Source organism: Hyperoodon ampullatus (genome assembly GCF_949752795.1).
Source record: "Hyperoodon ampullatus genome assembly, chromosome: 5".
Taxonomy (NCBI): Eukaryota; Metazoa; Chordata; class Mammalia; order Artiodactyla; family Ziphiidae; genus Hyperoodon; species Hyperoodon ampullatus.
The window spans coordinates 15401873-15426384 of NC_136918.1; the positions used below are offsets into that span (position 1 = coordinate 15401873).

At 38.9% G+C, this 24512-nt stretch overlaps 1 protein-coding gene across 1 annotated transcript; it reads right to left on the minus strand.

The window, feature by feature from the left end:
* Positions 1-3082: 3082 nt before the first annotated feature.
* Positions 3083-24512, minus strand: TM4SF18 (transmembrane 4 L six family member 18; the record flags this gene model as incomplete). The annotated part of the gene is made up of 5 exons (XM_079704436.1): positions 3083-3225; positions 4223-4403; positions 8285-8427; positions 21440-21529; positions 24336-24512. The coding sequence occupies 5 exons, from the start codon at positions 24510-24512 to the stop codon at positions 3211-3213; spliced, it is 606 nt and encodes a 201-aa protein (XP_079560562.1). The 3' UTR covers positions 3083-3210.

Sequence of the window (24512 nt, forward strand, 5' to 3'; positions counted from 1 at the left end):
GAAGGCGAAGGCTTAACCACTGGACTGCCAAGTCCCCCCTGTTGTTTATTTTTGAAGAAAAAACAATAGCGAGCATAAACTAGTGTGTATTCAGAGAGGCGACTGTGCCACCCTTGGATGAACGTTCCTGGGAGAAGATAAGCTGAAAGTCTCCGGGTCACGGTCTGGCTCCATGGCCCCCCTCCACCTCTCAGGAGTGAAGTGAGTGCCCTTAGGAGATCCAAACAGTGGAGAACAGAAAGGAGGGCAGGAACAGCATCAGCACATGGTTAAGCCAAACCAAATACAGATAAAAATCGCAGCCAGACTTCCTGTCCTGAGGTTCAAAGGATAGTACGTTAACATTTAGGTATTTTCCAGTCATTTTTCTATGTATCTGAATGTTTATATACGTCTACATGTAATTGTATGGTTATTTTAAAATTTGGGTTCACACTGCGCACAAAGATTTACATACAGTTTTTACTTAAAATTGCATCATCAGCATATACTCTTTAAATACAAAATTTGGGTGGCTGTGTTAACATTTGATTTACTGATAGAGATACTGTAATGAATTTGACTGTGCCCCTGTTGTTAGACATTGTTTCCAGTTCTGTGGTGGAGTCATTCAGCTGACATCTGTTCATGGTCCACTCAATGTATGGTACCATAATGAATCTAAACACAATGGAGACAGTCTTAATGACAAACTGGTGGGGTTGACCTGCCAGAAGTTCATTTACAAGAGGACTGAGGAGCCTTTTGGAGAAAGAGGATGCTGGATATGACAAGCTTGTGGGCTTGATAGAGTAATCAGATACTCTCTGGCTGGCTTTCTTCCTCATTCTTTAATTGTTTTCCTGGCAGCAATGTCCGCGTTGCTTCAGTTTTGGTTTCATAATTCAAATTTTCAAGCAAGAATAACCACCAATCTCATTTGGACAGTGTTTCACTTTAGGCTAAATCATTGGCCACTAGAGTCACAATAGGTTGCCCATGGCTTGGGTGCTGGTCCCAGTTCTGTCAGCTAAGTCCTGGTCATGGGGGTCTTGTGGTACCCAACATGGCTTGCTTTCAAGATGCTCACTTCAGCAAAGGCTATGGACAGGGCAGCTATCTTTTTTTTTTTTTTCAGGGTACGCAGGCCTCTCACTCTTGTGGCCTCTCCCGTTGTGGAGCACAGGCTCCGGACGCGCAGGCTCAGCGGTCATGGCTCACGGGCCCAGCCACTCCGCGGCATGTGGGATCTTCCCGGACCGGGGCACGAACCCGTGTCCCCTGCATCAGCAGGCGGACTCTCAACCACTGCGCCACCAGGGAAGCCCAAGGGCAGGTATCTTAAAGGAGGCTATAGGTTGAGCAGGCACCAAGGAGAGAGGCATTCTCCAGACTACTGGCTACCATTGCCAGGCAGGTGTTGGTAGAGCAATGTTGACAGTGTCCATGGAGGAGGGCAATGGGGAAGTGGTGGAAGTGTTAAGGCCCAATGGGTCCATGATGGAGACGGGTACTCAGCAGAGCAGCCATGAGGAGCAGAAGAGCCTGGCAGGAATGTCCAACATTGAGTGTCTCCTATATCTGCTTTGGGCTAGGCCCTACGGATGATGGAAAAATATAAAACATGACTGCTGTCCTCCAGAAGGTCATGCCAAGTATAAGTAGAAAGTTCATAAATATTTTACTTAAAAAAAATTTTTTAAATAAATATTTAGTGGTAACTCCCCATGAAACAGGTATCAACTGGTCACTGGTCACTTTCTATAACCCACTGAGCATGTCCTCGACTGCTCATTCATTTCAAGTCTACTTCTTGTAGCTCATCATACTCACCACCAGAAGTAAAAAAATAAGGCCAATTAGCACAGGGAGATCAGCTCGGTGGTTTGTGACCACCTAGAGGGGTGGGACAGGGAGGGTGGGAGGGAGGGAGACGCAAGAGGGAAGAGATATGGGAACATACGTATATGTATAACTGATACACTTTGTTATAAAGCAGAAATTAACACACCATTGTAAAGCAATTATACGCAAATAAAGATGTTAAAAAAATAAAAATAAAAAAATAATGCCAAGAGCTCAATTAGATTATATAAATTTGTGTACAACATTTTGTGGCTTATCTATCTCACTGCTTTCCCCACTGAACATTGATTGAAGTGTTATTCTGTGATGTTTACAGATGGTCAATGTTGGAAAACATTTGGAAAAAGTGTATTCCTTTAAAGGTTGGAAAAATAGCAAACCTTTTAATAGTAAAAATATGTTTTTTTTAAAAAAGGGTTTTTTTTGTTGTTGTTGGGGATAGGAGTTCTATTAATTTATTTATTTTATTTTTGCTGTGTTGGGTCTTCGTTTCTGTGCGAGGGCTTTCTCTAGTTGTGGCAAGTGGGGGCCACTCTTCATCGCGGTGCGTGGGCCTCTCACTGTCACGGCCTCTCTTGTTGTGGAGCACAGGCTCCAGACACGCAGGCTCAGTACTTGTGGCTCACGGGCCTAGTTGTTCCGCGACATGTGGGATCCTCCCAGACCAGGGCTCGAACCCGTGTCCCCTGCATTAGCAGGCAGATTCTCAACCACTGCGCCACCAGGGAAGTCCCCCCAAAAAGTATTTTAATAGTAAAACATAATAAAAAAAACTTGGAAAATATAGACAAGTAGGAAGGGTCACCTATGACCCAAATCAACCACAGCTGACATTTTTGTGTAAATCCATCTAGATTTAGTTTTTATCCTGTACTTTGGTTATTTGGTTTTGTTTTGTTTGTTTTGGATAGTTATGCTTATACTGTAAACATAAATTTGTAAACTGCTTTTTCACATAGTACTACTCATAATCTTTAAATCATCATTTTACATAATATTACAACTAATGTACCATATTTTATTTAATCCTTCCCCTAAAGTTAGACTTTCTGGGTATTTCTAATTTTCCAGAATATTAAATAATTTTCAAATATATGTAGTTGCATAAAGCTTTATTTTATATTCTTATTTATTTTCATAGTATAGGCTATAGAAATTGGATTTATTTGATCAAAGGGTATGAACATTTCTGAAGATCCTGACACATACAGCTTAGAAAAAAATTCTAAATGGAAGGCACTTCCAATGAGGACAATAAACACCAACTGGAGAAAAAAGCCATCATCTGAATATGGCCCTCAAGTCCAAACAATTGACACAGGTAGATGACCATATCTTGAGAAAGAAAAACATTGTTGTTCTTATTCAAATGATTCCAGGCTATAAAAAAAAAAGAAAGAAAGAAAGAAAGAGAAACAAAGTGAGTAAACTTGACTTGATTAATAATCCATAATCCAAGTAGCAACTTAAACTTATAGTTTATATGCAAAACATGATAGAATAGGAAAATATCTATTTGAAACTACTAGGAAAGGTATTATACATTACATGTTGTTAAACAAGATACAAGATGTCTCATTCGTGATTTCTCTTTACCCTGGACTTGCTGGATAGGTTTAGCAGTTTCCACCATAATTAAATTAACGTTAATATTTTAGCAGATGAAGCAGAAGTAGTTTCAACAGGATAAAGACGTATTTCTCTTCTTCAAAACCACTCACTAATGACTCAATATAAAGAAGGATTATTTGAATGTAGCAGCATTCAAAAGAGAAATTATATCACTGGGATTAGGTTGTGAGCCTTCGACTATTTTATGAACAGGGACATTCTCAATAAATGGTAACATTTCTTTGAGCTTTGAGTTATTTCTACATAGAACATTGCTCATTTAAAACACCTGTGGTGGGCTTCCCTGGTGGCGCAGTGGTTGGGAGTCTGCCTGCCGATACAGGGGACACGGGTTCAAGCCCTGGACCAGGAGGATCCCACATGCCGCAGAGCGGCTGGGCCTGTGAGCCATGGCCGCTGAGCCTGCGCATCCGGAGCCTGTGCTCCGCAACAGGAGAGGCCACAGCAGTGAGAGGTCCGCATACCGCAAAATAAATAAATAAATAAATAAAACACCTGTGGTGTTTTCACCATACAACACGGAATATGATTTTATAGTTATTCCACCGATTCAATCCATTTAGATAAGCCAACAGACACATTGGAATATTAGAAAAAATTGAGGTATTAGAGGTTGAGTAAACATGACGGCAGTAGGAATGGAAAGAAAATGATGGAATTCTAAAATCCTTCTAACAAGATCCATTGAGTCCTGGACAGTGGGGGTAAAATGGAAGAGGTACAGGTGCCAGTGGGGTTCTGTTACCTGGATGATGACTGAATAGGTTCCACACAGTATCCTGGACAACTGAATGACTACTCTGATGAGGCAGACAATCACTTGAAGACCACTGAGAGCTATGAGAATAGAAAATAAGATGATGTTCCACTCCACTACATGTGCTGGTTCCAGGCACTGAATCCATATGCTAGAATCTGTAAGGAAACTGAGAGAGAGGAAGGAAATGGTCAACATGATGCATGGCCAAGCCTAAAGACTTGGTCCAAGGAAGAAGGCTACAAGTTTCATATGTTTGGGAAATTAAGATACTGATATATGATTAAAGAACAATATTATTAAATGTGAATGAATATATAAAATTATTCAGATACATAATTGAACACATAGTATGCATAGCACAGGGCTATGCTTATTATGAACATGGTGCCTGCCTCAGACAATTCTAATTCACTTAGAAGGCAAGATGCATACTGAAGAGTTCAACAGCAATGAAAGGCCACACATGTCAATACCAAGAGAGGTAGAGATTTGCCCATTTCCTAGGAGTCCAAAGTTAGCCTAGGCTGTCAGGGACAGGGCTGAGCTAGCACTGGATATAAAATCACACGGTTAGTAAAAGAGCAAAGAGAAATGATGCTATTATTCTTAGATTCTGTCCCAAAGCCTTTTAGAACAATGGTTCTCAAATTTGAGCATACATCAAGATTATCTGGAAAGCTTGTGAAAATGCAGATTGCTGGGTCTCAGCCTAGAGTTTCAGATTCAGAAGGTCTGGATGGGGTGGAGACTTTGGGTTTCTATGTTCCCAGGTGATGTTGATGCTGTTGGTCTGGGGTCCACTGTGTGTTCTGCAGCTCTTAAAAAGATTGACATTATGAGGTGGAAAAGCAAAAGACTGAATGGTTCAATCAGTCTAGCGTAGCACAGGATTTTGAGAATTAAACCACCTCCACGTTTAAGATAGTCTTAAAACCGTGCTGAATTATCCTGTCTTTTGCCCACTTCCAGGTCAGCTATGGCCATTAGCATTTCTCCAAGAGTGACACTCTCTTTGTTGAACTAAATTGAAATTAAAAACTGGTTTCCTCAAAAAAAAAAAAAAAAATCCCCGCAACAAAAACAATGAAGCCCAGTTACAGGGCAGAGCTGTTTGTAAATATCTTGTTGATAGCAAGATGCCTTTTTTCAAAACAGCAATTCGAGCAACCCTGGTGCCAGCCAAGTGGTCCTTAACTCTCTTTCTTCCCTTTCTCTATGCTCTGGGACATTCAGAGGCACTCTGAGAATTTCTTGGTATTGTTCATGGACCTTAGGTCTCAAGGGGTAAACACTGAATATGGAGTCAGAACTCCTGGATCTGTAGGATCTTGGGCCAGGGATTTTACCTCTTTGATCTGGACAATGGGTATAAAATATCTAACCCTAGGGTTATTGTGAATATTTGATGAGATGTATGTAAAAATGCTTTGGAACCTATAAAGCACAATACAGATGTAATTTCCTGTTATCATGTCCCTAGACCCACTTCATACACACTCCTACTCCTAACTCAGTCTCAGACACCAGGGAAGCTAATCCCTTCAAGATCCTTACTCTAGACTGTTCCCAGTGTATACTCTGCACAGATCATCCAACACTTTAAAGCAAGAGGCCTTGCAGGACTTCTCTTTTTCTCCTAGGATACAGTGCTATTTATTCTTCTTGTATAAACGGAATGAGTCATAAGTGCACTATCAGGGTCTGGAAGGAATAGAGAAATTTGCCCTGATACTCATTCTCTCCACAATTTCCATACACCGTTCTAACACAACAGGTACTTTGTTATGTTATAATTCTATCTATAGCTATATCTGTATATCTAGTTCCTCACTTCACAGTGTACTGTGAGAACACTGTTGTGATTTATGCATGTCTAAATGGCCATGTCTAAGGCCTAAGGCAGTGCCTGGGGGCATTGCAAAGATCAACAAATGCTTGTTGAATGAAACTGATTCAGGATGCTCGCTGGTCACCATGCCAGTGGCTGAACTTAATGGCTGAACTTGCTGTCCACTTGGCAGATGGAAGACCATCATGTGGTATAGAAGGTTATGCAAGGTAATGATTTTAATAATAAAATCTGGCATGTCGAGAATTTATTAAATCTAAGCTGTGCTTTACTTCTGTTTAATTTTCAGTTCTGTGAGGTAGGAATGATTATTGTCTCAGTTTACGGAGGCTCAGAGATATCCAGATATTTGTCTAAGGCCATACAGTTTGTAAGTAGGAGACGGGAGACTTCAACCCAGATCTACAAGCACTGAAGCTCTGTGCTCTAAGGGCAATGTTCATTCCAAGGCTTCCATCTCAGCAGAATGTTCTGTCAGATATGCGTGAGTTTCTAGAGGGAAGTGAACCTGTGTAATTTATCTTTGATTGTCTAGCACCTAATCCAAGACAGGGACATAGTACGTGCTTAATAAATATTTGTTGAATAAATGTACACATGAAGAGGTGATTTGGGCAACTTTCAGCTGATGTGTTCAACATTAACAGCTGTTCCACCTTGCATTCACCAAGCCTTGGAAACTTCTTTAGGGGCCCAGAAACTTAGTTTCCCTTCATGGCCTCCAATTTTTCACCTCTAAACACTTTTATAGAGCTGGAATCGGGTGAATACAAATATCAAGGGCAACTTTAAAGGAGGAATGAAGAGGCATGTGGGCAGCCTGAGATTCCTGCATTGAAATTGGAGGCTTACTTGTTTTGGGGGTGGGGAAAAGTTCAGGGGATGGTGGCATAAAGAACCACTCTTTGTACCCAGTGGCACTTTCTACATTAGGGTCCCCTTTCCTGAGCCCTTTCAATCCCAAAGGAGTGTCTCCTCCAAGTGTTCAGAAAGACCTGGAGTAATTTTCTAGGTTCTCCTGACCTGAGGGAGAGCTCTGCTCACAGCATGGGGCACCTCGTGGACACATTAGAATAAAGGCAGCTATGGGCACAGGAGCAGTTGTGCTGTGCAGGCTGAGGTGAGCAGGTAAAACCTCAAATGGATGTGGGCTTTGAACAATAGAGCCAGCCATGGGGATTTGAGAAGAAAGTGCAACTTCCCCAGGGAATGGTACTGACACTCCCTCATTTTATTCCATTGGAATTGTCTGTGCAGTACAAGACAGGGAGAGATTGCGCAGATCTTCTTGTATCTCTGTCTGGGCCCTGCTCCCTCCCGAGCTGGTAGGGCCCTGAGCCAGCACAATGCCAGTGTGAGGCATTCTGTGATCCAGGACTGGGTCCCTCAACACTTGACTGCACTACCAGCCTTCGGAGCAAGGCTACCCCTTGGACTCTTCTTCAGTACATGCTCGATAAGCTCTTGGCTCCTTCCACAAACTCCTGCGCCTACTCATGTCCCTGGATCTCACTTGGGTGCTCACCTTGCCTGGTTCTACCTCCGTGTGGCCCCTAATGGTATAGCTCCAGATGGCACCATCCAAGGGCACTGTGATTCTCTCCCAGCCAAGCCCTTTCACATCTGTAACAGACTCCATGTCCAACCTGGCCACAAAACAAGACTCACTTCCCAGAGCCACCCAAGCCCCAAGCTCCAGCAATTGCCAGACCCCAATAACGACGAAGCCCTGTTCTGCAGTATGGCAGAAACATGCCTTTCATTCGGAAATGTCCACGACAGCCTTAAAATAGTGAATGCATGTGACATTAAAAGACTGGAGAAAAAAAGATCTAAACAGGGGCTTCCCTGGTGGCACAGTGGTTGAGAGTCCGCCTGCCGATGCAGGGTACACGGGTTCGTGTCCCGGTCCGGGAAGATCCCACATGCCACAGAGCGGCTGGGCCCGTGAGCCATGGCCGCTGAGCCTGCGCATCCGGAGGCTCAACAGTGAGAGGCCCGCGTACCAAAAAAAAAAAAGATCTAAACAGAGTTCTGTGTAGGAACAAATTGGTCTGGACATTAGTAAACTATTAGAAACATTCTGGACTAAGGTAGACACACAGAACTGCCAAGTGATCATGGAAAATGAGTATGGGCATGAAGCCAGGTGTTTCTGACTTTTAGACCTCCTCCCAAATCAGGGAATTATTCCTTACCGTCCTGCAGTGCCTTCAAAGGCGTACTCCCAGCCATCAAGGGTGCGGCAGTAAGGGCCCTGAAGAAGGCCCAAAGCAGATATGACCAGGCAGTATCCAGAGAAAGCAATTCCAAGGGCAGAAAAGATCATCGACAGCAGTGTCTAAATTAAACATAGAAGGAGGTTAGCACCATAGAATGAGACAAGGGGATATTGTGAATAAGTGATCAGATAGGTAACTTCCCCTAGTCATCCAAGCCTACCGCAGCCTGTGTAATAACAAATGTCCACAGAAAAAAAGGAAACATTTAATCCAAACCCACTTGATCTTAAAAATAAGTTTTTAAATGATTTTTTTCTTTGGCATTCCATAGAGAAAATTAGTTAATTTACTAAATTTCTCCCCTTTTTTTCTGGAGCTTTGATATCAAAATAATGATCAACTCATACATAAATGCAATGAAAGGATGTGATCAATCAATCTATACTTCTTTATTGAAGACATATTATTTTCTAGGTAGGGTGGGTTCTCTAAGAATCAAAAGCTACGATCCTTGTTTTTCTCTTATGAAGATGATATTTGAATATGTTCGCACACAGGAATATGTGGGGAAATATCATGTGATAGCCTAGATGGTCATGTTTATACTCAAGTGAGCATGGGATTGATGAGGAGGAGGGTATTTTCATTTGAGTAGAAAGAATGAGCAATGTTCACTGACAGATCCATACAAGCTAAGTTGTGAGACTAAGTAGATTGATCTGATCTAAAAGGGATTCCTACAGATGAGTAGAGGGGAGAAGCTTGGCATGGTGCTAAAACTGAGAAAGCAGGGCTGATAAGCCACAATCCAGCCCTTATATCACTTATAACGTGAGTGTAACTTGGGAGATCCAGGCAGAAGGTGGCCTTGGATGCTGGATCAAGGAGACTGGACTTCATCCTTCAGGGTAAGTGGATTTTTCTCCCACAGCCTTTTATTAAAAATTTTTTTCAAATCTACAAAAAAGTTGAAAGTATAGTACCTTTTTCTTAGACTCAACTTTTGTGACTATTTTACCATTTTTGCTTGCTCTCTCTCCCTCTCTCTCGGTATGTATATGTTCATTGACAAACACATATATTTATTTACATTTTTGTTACTTAACCATTTGAAAGTATGTTGCAGACATTGGGATATCTCACCCCTAAACACACCAGCACTTATGTCCCAAGAATAAAGATATTCTATTATTCTGCAATTGTTTCTCCTTTTTTGTACAGGATCCAATGAAGGTTTATGCACAAGGTTACATCTCTTTAGTTTCCTTTAATCTACACTAGTCTTGCTGCCTTTTTTCTTTCAGGATATTAAATTGTTTTCAAAGAATCCCAGCCAGTTGTCTTGTAGAAAGTCCCACATTCAGAGCTTTCTCAATTGTTTCCTCACAATTGGACTTGGATTAAACACTTTGGCAAGAACATGTGATTGGCGTGGGTACATTATGGGCCTCTCACTGCTACTGATGATGCTAAATTTGATCTCTTGGTTAAAGTGTTGTCCTTCAGATCTACAAATTTACATTTTCTACTTTGCAATTAGGAAGTAATTTGTGAGGTAATATTTTGAGACAGTGTCATATCTTGTTCCCTAAAGACATTTCAACAGATGGATTTAGCATCTACTGATGATCCTCATGTTCACTGATCACCGATTATCACAATAAGCGGTTGTAATGTACTGCTTTTCTAATTTTTCATTTCTCCTGCATTTGTAAGTTATCATTTTTCTGCACAGAAGAACTTCTATGTCCCGTTTCTCTCCTCTGCCCCTCTCTTTCTGTATTATTGTGGATGCACGGATTTTCTAATTCATTATGTTATAACTTATAATTGTTATTATTCCTTTCGATGCTCAAATGGTTCAAATATGACCAGTGGGAACATCCCTTCAAGTCAATTCCTGTACCCTTCAACATACCCCTATCATTCTTTGAACACTTCCTTGCTTCCTGGCACAAGATGTCCCAAGATCAGTTTGAATTTATGCTGCCTTAGACCTGGAATAGCTGTTTTTCTAACAAGTCATGGAATTAATTTTTGAGCAAGGAAGTGACATGAACCAATAAATGATTTTGGAAAATTACTTCGGCAGTGGTGGCATACCAACCAGAAGTGAGAGAGCCCCTAAATAAGAATTCCATGTGGAGAAATTGTCAAGTTGTGGCAACAAAGACACGCACTGGACAAAAAGACATTGAGGAGGAAGTGAGTAGCTGGAGATGGGCTGAAAAAAATTCCAGAGTTTGGGACTTGAGTGAAAAGGAGACAGAAATAGGGATGCCAAGAAAAGCAGTATTGTTTGGGAGAAAATTTAATTTAGTTTAAAAAATGTTGATTTCAAGTGAGAGTAGGATGAACAAACAGAAGCATGCAGTAGCCAGTTGATAAATTCAAAAGCTGAGACCAGGGAAAGAACAAAAAACCTGCAATTTTTGGAACAAAGTTTATATCAAATTATATTTCTTTGCTTGGAGTTATTTTGTAAATGTAACATCAATACATGATCATTATGGAAAATCAGAAAAAAAGTATTTTAAAAACACAAAGAAGGGGGGCTTCCCTGGTGGCGCAGGGGTTGAGAGTCCGCCTGCTGGTGCAGGGGACACAGGTTCGTGCCCCGGTCCGGGAAGATCCCACGTGCCGCGGAGCGGCCGGGCCCGTGAGCCATGGCCGCTGAGCCTGCACGTCCAGAGCCTGTGCTCCTCAATGGGAGAGGCCACAATGGTGAGAGGCCCACGTACCGCAAAAAAAAAAAAAAAAACACACACACAAAGAAGGAAAGAACAATTATGCTCTTTTCCTACTTGATACTAGTAATCTCATTGGCAACTTCATATTTGATAGAAAGCTCTTTCAAGTTATATTTTCATATTGATTGTTAATAGAGTTTTGCCTTGTCATGGGATGAGATAAATAGGTTTTTTTTACAGTAGATTTCTGTTAGTTATACTTTGTAAAAAATATTTACCTATTCTCCAATGTCATCTTTGAAAAAGGAAGGACGTTTTCAAAAGATTGAGCTCCTTATTTACCAAATGGCCTTAAGCAGTTTGCTGGAAAGATCAGTGAAGATTTTCTTCATTTGGTGAATTTACAACCATAGCATAATATATATATATATATATATATATATACATGTGTAAATTACAATCTAATGAGTGGATACATTTGCACAATCGAAGTAAGCCTCAAAATAAAGTGGGAATAAGAATCTCTCTGAGTCACAGTGTCATTGTCCGTAAAATGTAGATGATGTAGATGGTTACAGCGCCTACATAATAGGGCTGTTTCAAAAATTAAAGGATACAATGCATATAAAAATTATTTGAAAAGTGAAAAGCATAATCAAAATATTATCTACTATTTCAAGTGCCCTTATTTGGCCAGTATTTGTTTTCCAGGGATAACAACCCACAGAATGTTGGCAGAAGATGCGACACCACAGAGGAATGGATAGCAGCCAAGAAATTCATGGGGTTCAGGTCATGCTGCTCCAAAACATGGCATCTTGGCATATGAATATCTTAAGCCGAAGGAGTTTGTGGAAATGGCAGAGGCAGGAAGTTCACTCTGACTTCCCCCACCTTCTCACCCTTCTTCCCTGAAACAGGTCATAAAACTCCCATGTGAAACATACCCTCCCTGCACCTGGAGGAAGGAAAACATTCTTACTACCAGAGACTGGAAATTTGGGGCCAAGAAATCTGTATAAACAAACCTTGTTAAGCTAAACCTTACCTTCCTAGTTACTTCTTCACCATTTAGTACTCCTAGTCCAAACCCCTCTGACTTGCCAATTCTTTACAAATTTATTGTTGTTTCTTTGTCTAAAAGGTGTGGAAACTTCCTGCTCTGGTTGCGTCTTCGGGTCTTCATTCTTTTGTGAAGACTCCTGTGTACATGGAAAAATTCAATAAAATGTGTATGTGTTTCTCAATCTGTCTTTGTCAGGTTAATTTTCAGACGCAGTTAGGGACCCTAGAAAGGTTCAGGAAAACTTTTTTCTCCCCTACATTTCTGGGACCCACCGTGGGGCGCCATCTCCTGGGGAGCACCTTGCTCAATCTGGAAGCTGCAGTCAGAGATCCTAGACCTCTGACAAAAGCTGGCAGAAGAATTCTTGGCAAGTTATCTCTTCAACCTCTGCCTTGGGGGACCAGTCGGGTGAAGATGATAAGGGTCCTTTCCTTTCCCAATTCAGATTGGCAGGAGAAAAACATTTGCAAGAATTAGTTCTTGAGATTGTGACTCTGATTCCAATTTGGTTTCGGGGTACCCACTGGTTATTGATCTTTTCCCTCCCAGGGACGGCTATTGCCTTCCTGTTTGTCTCTTGCTTTGTGTCCTGAGATTTTGGCTTGGCTTTCTGCCCATCAGGGCATGCAAGTGTCAGTTCTTGCTTCTGCAGGCGGCCAACTGTCAGATGGCAAGCCTCCCCGGCATGGCTGTACAGAAATGTAGTTGCGCCCCATTTGTGGCTAGCATCCTCCTGGCTGTTACCAGTTCTGCGGAGGGGTTGTCCAAGTTTCCTTTCTTTTGGCTACTGTATGGTCAGGCCACTCAAGATGGTTGCTTTCTTGCTCTCTGTGCATCCCCTGCTCACCAGTGCCTGCTTCACCTACAAGTTACTCTCAAGACTGACTTTCCTACGTACATGCCCCAGGCCCCACTTAAAGACTGTTCTTATCAAAGGGGCAGTGAAGGGCTTGCCCCTCTGCTGGTTTCCCTGGAAACTGATGAGCCAACCTGACATAATTCCCCCTATGGTTGGCAATCTACCCCTCACCCCCCTCGAGCAAAGACTGCCACCACATCCTGCCCTCCATCCGCTGCACACAGTGGGGTATCGCTCCAGGACCTTGTTTCAGACGCATAAGCTCCCCCATCCCTTAAACCATTGATGTCTCTGTTGTTGACTCCAGGCTCTTTCTTTAGTCTTGAAGCTGGACAAACACAGGCCTTGTAGGCCTGTAGAGTGCAGCCCAACAATTATCTCTGGAAGTGGTTTTGGATCTTCAGGAGGCTGCATCTCTTGCACCCTCTTTGGGGACACCTCTTCATCCATGGTTAAGTATTGGCTTTGAGTCACTTGATAAAGTATACCTTTGGTTTAAATATTTGAAACTTTTTTTTGATAGGAACATTTTTTGTGAAGTCCTCCTCTCCTAAGCAGAAATGGAGCTCTGTACTCACAGGAAAAGAAAACACGCGAAGGCTTTGTGGAATGATTTATGAAAACATTCCAAAGACACACAGCTCTAAATCTAGAACATAGAAATCTTTCCATTTCCATCTTAGTTGGAAATCTTCCACCTGATATAAGGAAGCAACTTGAAGATAATGTAGTTGGATAGGCAGGTCAGCCCCTTGATATCATTCAGGCTGCAAACCAGTTCTTTGAGGAATTAAAATACAGCTGTCCTTGTCTTATGAATTGAAGCTTCACAAAACCATAAATGCAGCTGTAAAAGCAAAAGTCCACTAAACCTTACCAATCCCCAAACCTCTTCTATTGATATTAACACAAAATGTTGGCAGATATTGTAAAAGATCAGGATGTTGGAAACAGAACTGTCCTGTATTCAAGAAAAAGATGAAAAATTTTAAGTAGTGATTACCCTAGATTTCTGATAATAGAAAGATATGTCCTAAAACTCCATCTAAGAGAAAACCTATATCTTTTCTCTGTCCCTCAGAGATGTAACTCTTACAATGTTTTTGAAATGTAAACATCCCAGGAGATAGCTAAAACACTGTTCACAACCACCTGAGAGTGAGGGGAAAAAAAGGAAAAGAGGCTTTGAAAAAAAAAAAAAACTATAAAAGCTTCCTTACTCAAAATCTAGTCCACAGCCTCCATAAGTTTACTTGTCAAGGACAGATACAAATCTTAAAAGTCATCTCCACACGGTGCTTTGTGACCGCCTGGAGGGGTGGGATGGGGAGGGTGGGAGGGAGGGAGATGCATGAGGGAGGGGATGTGGGAACAGATGTATATGTATGACTGATTCACTTTGTTATAAAGCAGAAACTAAAAAAAAAAAAAAAAAAAAAAAAGTCATCTCCACAAATATCAGTAAAAAGTTTTAGCCATATGGATGGAAAACCATAATTTGTTCTGTCTCCCAATTTGGATTCTCTATAAACTAATGAGTTTTGTATTAATGTACCTGACACATGGTTAAAATTTTAAAACCAAAGCTATAAGATCTCTGTTTGCATCTGTCTATATGTTTATTTGTGTCAATATATGTATGTTATAGATATGAGATATTTTCCTACCTCCCAATGTTATCACCAAATTAATTTATCAAATCTCTCAAAGGAGTTCTATTCAAATTAGTGTAAATATAAATGAGCACTCACATAACTTAAGTATTCCTAAAACTCTCAGAAATATAAAAACTAATTCAAAGCTTCATTCACATGATCTGGAATAATCTTTGGTAAATAAAGCTAGTTTTTAAATTGTTGAAAAAAAAGGCATAACTTTAGAGTTGTCAGCATTAAATATAATGCAGTCATACAATTTTTTTCTACCTAGGTTTACTAGTGAAAAAAACATATTATCTCTACTAGATGTTTAAGATGATAAAAACCATAAATTCAATCTAAAAATAAAACATACATTAAAAATACATTGTTTAATGTCTGCCAAGCACAGTAGTTAAAAAAGAGAGAAGCTGTATGTTTAATTTTTAGATTCTTTGTTTCTATGACATTTATGCTTGTTTAATATATATATATATATATATATGTTATGACGTTTGTCAACCAGAAAAATAACAAGATAACAGCTAACCTTGTCTAGTGTCTCATAAAATGTTCATGAGTAATCTAAACGTAATTAAGAACAAGTGAATTAAATAAATGTGTGATAAAAGTTTATAAATGAACTTTTCAACAATAATTATGTTTTATAAAATATGTCTAATTTAAAATAACTTTCTCACCAAACAGATGAGGGAGATTAAAAAGTACAAACTTCCAGTTAAAAAATTAATGAGTCACAGGTGAGAAATACAGCAAAAGAAAAAAAGCTTCTAAAATCTTTTTGGTAAGTTGAAACCTTAAATTTATACTAAGTTAAGTGATAGAAATTCATTGGATATCTAGATCATTTCTGAATAATATAAAATACTAAAACATTAATTACTGAACATAACTTTACCTACTTTTTTCTTCCTGTCACAGAGGAACTAAAGATATTTGAATTTGTTAGTAAACATGTCTTGTGCCACACTGAAAAATTGTACTATGAGGAAATGTATACTTCCAGAAATTATGAAATAATATCTTCATAAATTTTCCAATCAACAGAATGTTCATATGTAACAGACAGTTCACAATTGCTTGCTTCTTAGTTTTCACTAGAAATTAAAATTTCTAAGAGTTAAGAATTCTAATATATATAATTAAAGCTACTGGAAGTAATAAGGGAATGACTCTGTATGCAAGAAAAGTACAATGTGCTTTTGGTTAAAGGTATGAATTATGGAGATGTGTTTTTGTTAAGGGAAAACAGTAATTTTGTCCTGAAGTAAAAATGTTGTTTGTTCAGAAAGAGAAAAAAAGGACAAATTGAATGAATATAGAGAGCTGAGAAAAGAGAGAGAGGAAATCTTATGTGGTCAAGTTGGCCTTAATATCAAAAGTACACTGATGCAGAGTGAAGTAAGTCAGAAAGAGAAAGACAAATACCATATGCTAACACATATATATGGAATCTAAAAAAAAAAAAAAAAAGTTCTGAAGAACCTAGGGGCAGGGCAGGAATAAAAATGCAGATGTAGAGAATGGACTTGACATAGGGAGGGGGAAGGGTAAGCTGGGACGAAGTGAGAGAGTGGCAGGGACATATACACTACCAAATGTAAAATAGATACCTAGTGGGAAGCAGCTGCATAGCACAGGGAGATCAGCTTGGTGCTTTGTGTCCACCTAGAGGGGTGTGATAGGGAGTGTGGGAGGGAGACGCAAGAGGGAGGAGATACGGGGATATATGTATATGTATAGCTGATTCACTTTGTTATAAAGCAGAAACTAACACACCATTGTAAAGCAATTATACTCCAATAAAGATGTTTTTTTAAAAAAGTACACTGATGTAAAACTAGAATTGGGTCTTATCACCCCTAAAAGGACACATTTTATTGGACTATTGGTCTCCTCTTGATAAGAAATCATGAAAGGCTTTTAACCTTTTGGGTAATCTACCCAAAAAGCAAAGATTTTGTGTTTTATCAAAATAATTCCCTGGACTTTAGGGAATTGTTTGTTTTTCCCACATCTTTGATTACTTAAGACAACTGAGTCTTCTCTACTTAAAGTGTCAAGTTTTTTTTTTTACAACTATGTAACTTTCTGTATTTACCTTTGAAATTGTTTAACTTGAGTTAAATGGATCACTACGTATTGTTTCACAGTGACATGATCCTATTTGATATTTTTGACAAATTTTCCCCCAAATTAAATTCTAAATGAAGTCTTCTTGACCTTAAACTAACTTTGGGATTTTCCAGAGGGCCCCTGGAATATCTCAGTAATTTGTTCTCTGTCTTTTAAGAGAGAGAGAGAGATACCAAACTAATTAGGTTCACTTGATGTGTTAAATTACATGGGAAGCTTTGTCAAATAAGAAGTGATTTTTTTAACCTTTTTAGGCTATATTTGTATGGGTACATGTTATTATATAAGTGTTCCAGAAATTATATGGCATTCCTATAAATCTATATCCTGGTATAACATTATCAGTCATAATTCTAGTTATTATCTTAAAATGTCTTATGTCTCAGAAATAACCAAATTTTATTGTCTTTTGCATTATAATAAACTCTCATCAGATGTTTAACCATGGCCATTTTAAAGTCTTTTGTCACTTACAGAGAGTTATTGTTTTACTCTGATGCTTTTGCAAAAGTGCTTGTCTTCAAGGTGATTCATGGAAAGAACTCTAACAAGTATAGGTTTCTGATAACGTTAAGATCATATCACTGAACTGAGTAAAAATTTCCAAAACTCTAATGGAGAAACTGATGGATTCATAAAATGGCTAACACAAAACCAAGCAGAAGAAAAATTAATTACATGGGACTGAATAAATTGATGAGTTAAAATTCTTTATTACTTTCTCTTTAAAACTTTGCTGGTTCCTTAATGTTTTGCTTTCCATATTTAAGAAAACTGTTTTTTCTCTTCAGCTATCTATGACTTAGAGCAATTTTGTAAAGCATACCTTTATGAACAAAGATGAAACAATTACTTTTTCTCCCTACCTGATCCCTCCAAAATTTGAAAACCCTTAGTGGTTATTCTTAGGTTTATGGCAATATAATTATTTGCATAAGTTCAATAAAAATCTGTTCTCCTTGCAAAAGGACGCAGTTGGAAACATTGGTTATATTACCAAGGCTTTGACTAGAATGTCATATTTGTGAATGTTTATAGAATCAGATATGAGCAGACAACTTTAAGGATCTAAGGTTGACTTTATGGAGCCAATGAAGTTCCTTGGAAAAAGTGGCCTGGTACCTTGTTTACAGGGTTTCCAGCAGCTTTACCAGGTGAAAGTCACTTCCTGGCAGGCCCAGAAATCTCAGGATATTTGGGGGACCTAAAGAGAGAAATTAACCCAAATCTATAGGAATTTTATATAAAGTCTGATGGCAAGTTCTTGGCTTGTCTTCTTAGCCTGGAGAGGATTTTAAAAGTCTGATCTGAGCTTCTTTATGAAAAGTTCCAGCAAAGTAGACATTAAAAGAGCCTATATGGTTATCACTATTCTTGCTGTACTTATGTAAATAATCAGGCCAAGTTTAATGAGACTAGATTTATTTCACAAACAAATTAGTCTTACTTTGGTTATTTCTGATAGAAATGAGGGTGACTGTAGAGAAAAAAATATGTTTCATTGGAAAGTCATAACACACCCTCATGGATACCAGATTCTAGTCCTATTCATTGTCTTTGAGTTTTTGTTATCTACCTATACACTGGACTGAGTCCTAAATTCTTTTACTTTTCTCCAATATCTGGCTACAATTCCCCAAATTAATGTTTCCAGTTTTTCACCCATCCTTCTGATTTGGAATCATTGAGAACTAAAACTGCCCTTTTCCCAAAACTGGACAAAGCTAAAGCTGGACAACTTGATATAAACTTCAGAGAAAGTACTGCCATAGCTCATACTAGACAATCTTTGTGCCTGTCGCTGTGTAGGTCTCTCAGAGAGTTCACCAGAACACCTGATGACATCTCCAGAGACATTCAAACTATGAACCAGGGAAGTGTCAGACTACCTTTTCCTGTTCTCACTCCATCTGAAGATGCTTAGAGTTCCAACATCTAGAAATCTTCTCAACTGGCTGCCCTCTAGACTCAAAAACTGAGTTTATAGTTTGTTCTAACCATTAACTTGTGTTTGTTTGTTTGTTTGTTTGTTTTCATACAAATGTCCAGGGCTGAGGGACTGGTTCATTGGGTTATGGGACAATCTACTCCTTCAGTTTCTGGACTGTGAAACTTCTTGAGGGAAGTTTCAGACAGAAGAATGATGGGGTTCAAGACACACTACCCCAAAATACAGCACCTTGGCATATTAATATCTTAAGCTGAAGGGGTTTGAGGAAATGGCAGAGGCAGGAAGTTCACTCTGACCTCCCCCACCTTCTCACCCTTCTTCCCTGAAACAGGTCATAAAACTCCCAGGTGAAAGATACCCTCCCTGTACCAGGAGGAAGGAAGACATTCTTATTACCAGAGACTAAAATTTGGGGCCAAGAACTCTGTATAAACAAATGTTGTTTAACTAAACCTTATCTTCCTAGTTACTTCTTCACGTTTTTCTATCCCTAACCCAAATCTCTCTGTCTTGTCAATTCTTCACAGTTATTATTTCTTTATCTAAAAAGTTTAGATGCTTCCTGCTCTAGTCACATCTTCGGGTCCTCATTCTCTTGTGAAATCGCACATGTATTACATGTAAAAATTCAATAAAATTTGTATGCTTTTCTCATGTTAACCTGTCATCAGATTAATTTTCAGACCCAACCAGGGACCCAAAGAGGGTTGAGGAAACTTTTTTTCTCCTCTACAAGATGAATCTTAGATGACCTAAATTTCCATTCTAGAGCTTCAGAAGTTACAAACTGGTGCAGACTCAAATTTGGCCTGCAAGATGTGTTTTATTTAGTTTAAATGAGAATTAATTGCCAACATTTTATAATTGTGAAGTTTTACTTGAAACTCCATATTTCTACTTCCTATTGAAAATTGAGAATTATTGCCCAATATTGTAGTGGTAGCAATTGGCTGGACCTGAGTAGCAGCTCCCTCTCTTCCTTAAATAGAAAATTTGCTCTAATGTCTACATATTTCACTGCCATCAGGTATTCGGCATCTGGGGGCATATCAGTTAGGACCCCTATCCTAGAGCTTACTTTGAAAGAACCAAGCAGAAAATCCAGGGATCCTCTCTCCCTTCCTCCTGCTCTTCCCACTGAGATGCCAGTCATCTCATCCAATGTTGATTATAAGACAGTGTCCAGACTCTACACTATTCCTAGCACACATTTGTGCTGGAGATGCTAATAATGAGTTAAGGCAAATTGAACACATGGATTTTTATTAGATACTTAATGGTACAAACATTTCTTTTCTAGAAATTCCCTGAGTACATAGGTTAAAATTTACCTGAATCCATTGCTTCACCTAGACCATTTTGAAAGCTTTTCTGTAGTATAATACCAACAGTTACTGGGGAATGTTTGATTCAATTGGTTAAGAAAGTAGACTCACACACACACACACACACACACACACACACAGAGGGAGAGTATTTTGGTCTTCTAATTCTTCCCCACTAGGGGCACAATTAAACAACTAATTTAATCTTCCAAAAGCAACAGTCAAAGAAAGTAAGCCATACCATCTTGGCTGCATATTTAAATGTAATTGCACCTCAGACCAACTAAGTCAGAGTCTCTGGGGGTGGGATTCTAAGGCCAAGCTCCCAGATCACTAAAATGTGCAGACAACATGCGGAACCACTGCTGCAAAGAATGCCTCCCAGACCTTTGGCAAAGCTCCTTCTAGTTAATGAATCATATTCTCTTTGAGTCACAGGTGACTCATCTATAAAGCAGGAGTAGCAATGATATAATTCACTGGGTAAATGTGAACAAACTATGAAGTGCTATGCAAATATGAATAAATGATGATGACATGAGGAGGGGGAGGTGGATGATGGTGGAAATACAGGAACCCAGTGCCTATGTGTTGAGTATAGGCTTAGAAACTGTGGTTGTGTTGTTCTCTCTTGACTCTTTTTTTTTTTTTTTTTTGCAATACACGGGCCTCTCACTGCTGTGGCCCCTCCCGCTGCGGAGCACAGGCTCCTGACACGCAGGCTCAGCGGCCATGGCTCACGGGCCCAGCCGCTCCACGGCACGTGGGATCTTCCCGGACCGGGGCACGAACCCGTGTCCCTTGCATCGGCAGGCGGATTCTCAACCACTGCGCCACCAGGGAAGCCCTTGACTCTATTTTAATTATCTTTAAAGTTCTAGCTTTAAAAATGTCCATCATATATACCCAACTCTGAGATAAATCTAATGCTGTGTGAAAGAAGCCAGATACAGAAGACCAATACTGTATGACTCTATTTATATAAAATACAAACTAATCTATAATGACAAAAAGAGATCAACGATTATCTTTTGGGGGTGATGAAAATGTTCCATATCTTGACTATGATGGTAGTTTCATGGGTGGAGTTAACTGTCAAAACTCATGGAATTTTACACTTTTAATGGATGGCATTTATTATATGTAAATTAGTCTTCAATAAAGTTGATAAGGGAAAAAATAGACTCACAGAAACCCAGTTTGGAAAAGGTAATATTATTTTCTAATTTCATGTATCTTTAAATCTTGAATTGCTAGAAGAATATCAGCAGAACAAAAGTGGAGGAAAACTGTAGACAAAATAGATAATATTTGGAGGAAACTCTTGGGCTCTGAACTGAAAGGACGATGGAGAGGGTACAAAAGTGTCAATATTTTCACATTTCCAAGTGAGAGGAAAGAAAGCCAGAGCACACTCAACCATCCTCAAAATACTATTGTTCTTACCATGTATTTTTTGCTGCAGTTTTCACTCTGGCAACATTTATAGTTGTTATCATTCTCCAGTACAAGAAGAATTGCTGCTACTATAAGCATCTATAGTAGGGAAGAGAAAAAAATATCAGAAATAGAATACTAGTTTGCATTCATGCTCATAATCAGAGCACAGTGCTTCAGAGCATAGACTCTGGGATCAGATAGCTCTGGGTTCAAATCCCAGTTCTGCCACTTAATAACTGTATGAACTCCAGAGTCCTTTCCTATAAAATGGTGCTGAGAACTCACCTCTTTGGGTTGTTATGAGCTATTGCATGTAAAATTTTGAATAGTGTGCTTGATTCATAACATGTGATTGATAAATGTTAGCTGTTATTATAGTTATCAGTTATCAAAAGCTAATGATTAAGGAGGGGTAAATGGTATGGACATGAGAATACCACCCTCTACAGCAAACATACACTTCTCACTGACTCACTTGTGGAGGACAAAGGAAAACCATTCACCAGACGTTGCCATTTGCCAGCCTCTTTCTACTTACTGCCCTCTGGGAATGCAGGTGGAAGGTATGGTTACTCTGAACCTAAATCTCTTAATCCAAAGTAAAGTAAATTCAATTTCCCCGAGTATTCAGATCATCTTAGATTCAGATTTTCCAGTGGGTTTTGTCTGTATGAAGCCAACAAATTGGGAGAATTCAGTGTATTCTACTTCCCTTTCTTGGTATGTTAGACAAAGGGCTCAAGTTCCGGAAAGAACATGGATTTCTTTACGATTGGGTTGGCCAAAAAGTTCGTTCAGGTACAGAAAAACCCGAACTATCTTTTTGTTCAACCCAAGATTATAGTCCTTGGTTTGGGCAGGTGTGGACCGTGAATTGCTTCTGGCAAATTCTCCACCTATCCTTTCCTTGTACTCTTCAGTACTGAATCTTGTAGTTGAGTTCATTGTTATTTTATTCCTTGTAGTGAATATTTCCAGTTTCCAAATTCCTTCAGCCGTCATTTATTTATCTATCCATTTAATTATTTATCTATATTCCTCTCCTTTCTCCAAAAAGGATTTGATCTTGAAAGAATATTTTTCAAGAATTCCTATGGGGAGGGTGGGAGGGAGGGAGATGCATGAGGGAAGGGATGTGGGAACAGATGTATATGTATGACTGATTCACTTTGTTATAAAGCAGAAACTAATAAAAAAAAAAAAAGAATTCCTAGACAGTGAAAAATAGAGAATAGGTTCTTTTTACAGTTTAAAATTTTACATGGAATATAAGCAAACAGTCCTACATTCTCCTCCTTTCAACACCATTAATTAATACAATTTTAAAGAGATTCTGGTTTAACTTTAGTAATGTCTTGCAAATCTTCCACTTATTACAATTATATATTGAGAGAAACAATGACAAGATAAGCCACAATAAACCAGGTGCAGTAACCAGCTTCATTACAATATTGTTAGAAATAATTAGACCTAGACCCTAGAGTCCTGTGCCAAAGGAGAAACACAGGCATAGCCTGTGTTTAAAGAGAAACTTCTTTCTCTTTTTGTTATAAAATATAGCTGCAATACAGAGGGCTCAAGAATAATGGAGGAAAATTACCCCAAATACCACTACTCTCACATGTTTTTAAGTATGTCCTCCCACATGTGTATATTTTACATAATTTCAATCATAATGTATTCACAATTTTGTTATATCTTTTTTCACTTAATATAAAATAACATGTGTTTTCCATGTTGCTACATGTTCATAACTACAATTTTCATCCTTTATAAGGTGAATGGACTATAATCTATTTTGCCATGTCTATGCTAGAATGCTTCTAGTTTTTTGCTATTATAAATAACGCTGCCACCAACATCTATGTATAAATTTCTTCTCTTATTTTGGATTATTTCCTCAGAATGAATGCTCAGATTTAGGATTACCAAGTCAAAAGACATAAGCATTTCATGGATCTTAATATATCATATGAAAAATTTCTCCCAAAGGCTTGCATTTATTCATAGTACCACCACCAACCGTCATTATGTACCTAGCACATAGCACCTTCAGTAGCACTGTGTATTAATATTTCAAAGTTTATTAATTTAACGTGCAAAATAACAAATAAATGAAACTGCTTTCCAACATATTTATTCAAATATTATAATAATTAAACACCCACCAAGATGTAGAGATAGATTATAATGGATTTTTTTTTTTTTTTGCATTCTTGTTGGTATAGAAAGCTTGCAGTGCACAGTGTGGGTTTTTTTTAGAAATGATATGATCAGGAAAAACTTCTTTTCCTCTGAGTTGCCAACATGATTTACTATCAGTTTGTTTTTAAAGAGCACAAAGTCATCAGATAAACATCCATGGATTCTTACTGTGGATACTTTGATTTAGTTTTCAAAAACACCCACCCAAAGACATTGAGTAATTTGCTTTAAGGTCCCATGACACAAATGACAGAGCTTAGCCTGGAACTCAAGTTTGTCTGAATCTTCAAATCTCTGCTTTTCCCACTGTCTTAATACCACTCCAAGCTAGAGAAATCCTGAGTACAGACAGAAAATCCGTTCTAGGAAGAAGCAAGGCCACTGGAGATTAAATAGCATAAGTTGACACACAGCTTTCATGAGGATATAATATTTCTATAGGCCAGTGTCCCACCAACTTTCATTAGGACTAATTTCCTGCATTGCTGGAGCTACATAAATAAGCAGCTTACTGAAAACAAAGCTACCCTCCAAGTCCTCATGGACTACCTGCCTCTTTACCCCCATCCATCTTCCAAACCCAAACCAAGGATTAGAAGAATGATTTTTCCATGATTCATCATTTTCACTAGGAACAAGTTAATGCTTAGTAAAAACTCCCCCTTCTGCAATCCCAAGTCTCCAAAGTCACACTTACCATAATACCTGAGAAACAGATTCCTTCAAAATACCAGACGTAGTTGGTGAGTTTATTGCTGGATGCATAGGAAGCTTGCCCATTGGGGAAATACAATAATATGTTTACAATTATACTCCAAAGTGCAAGAGGAATCAGCAGACTACTCAGGCAGCTTCCACATTTCCAAGACCCCAT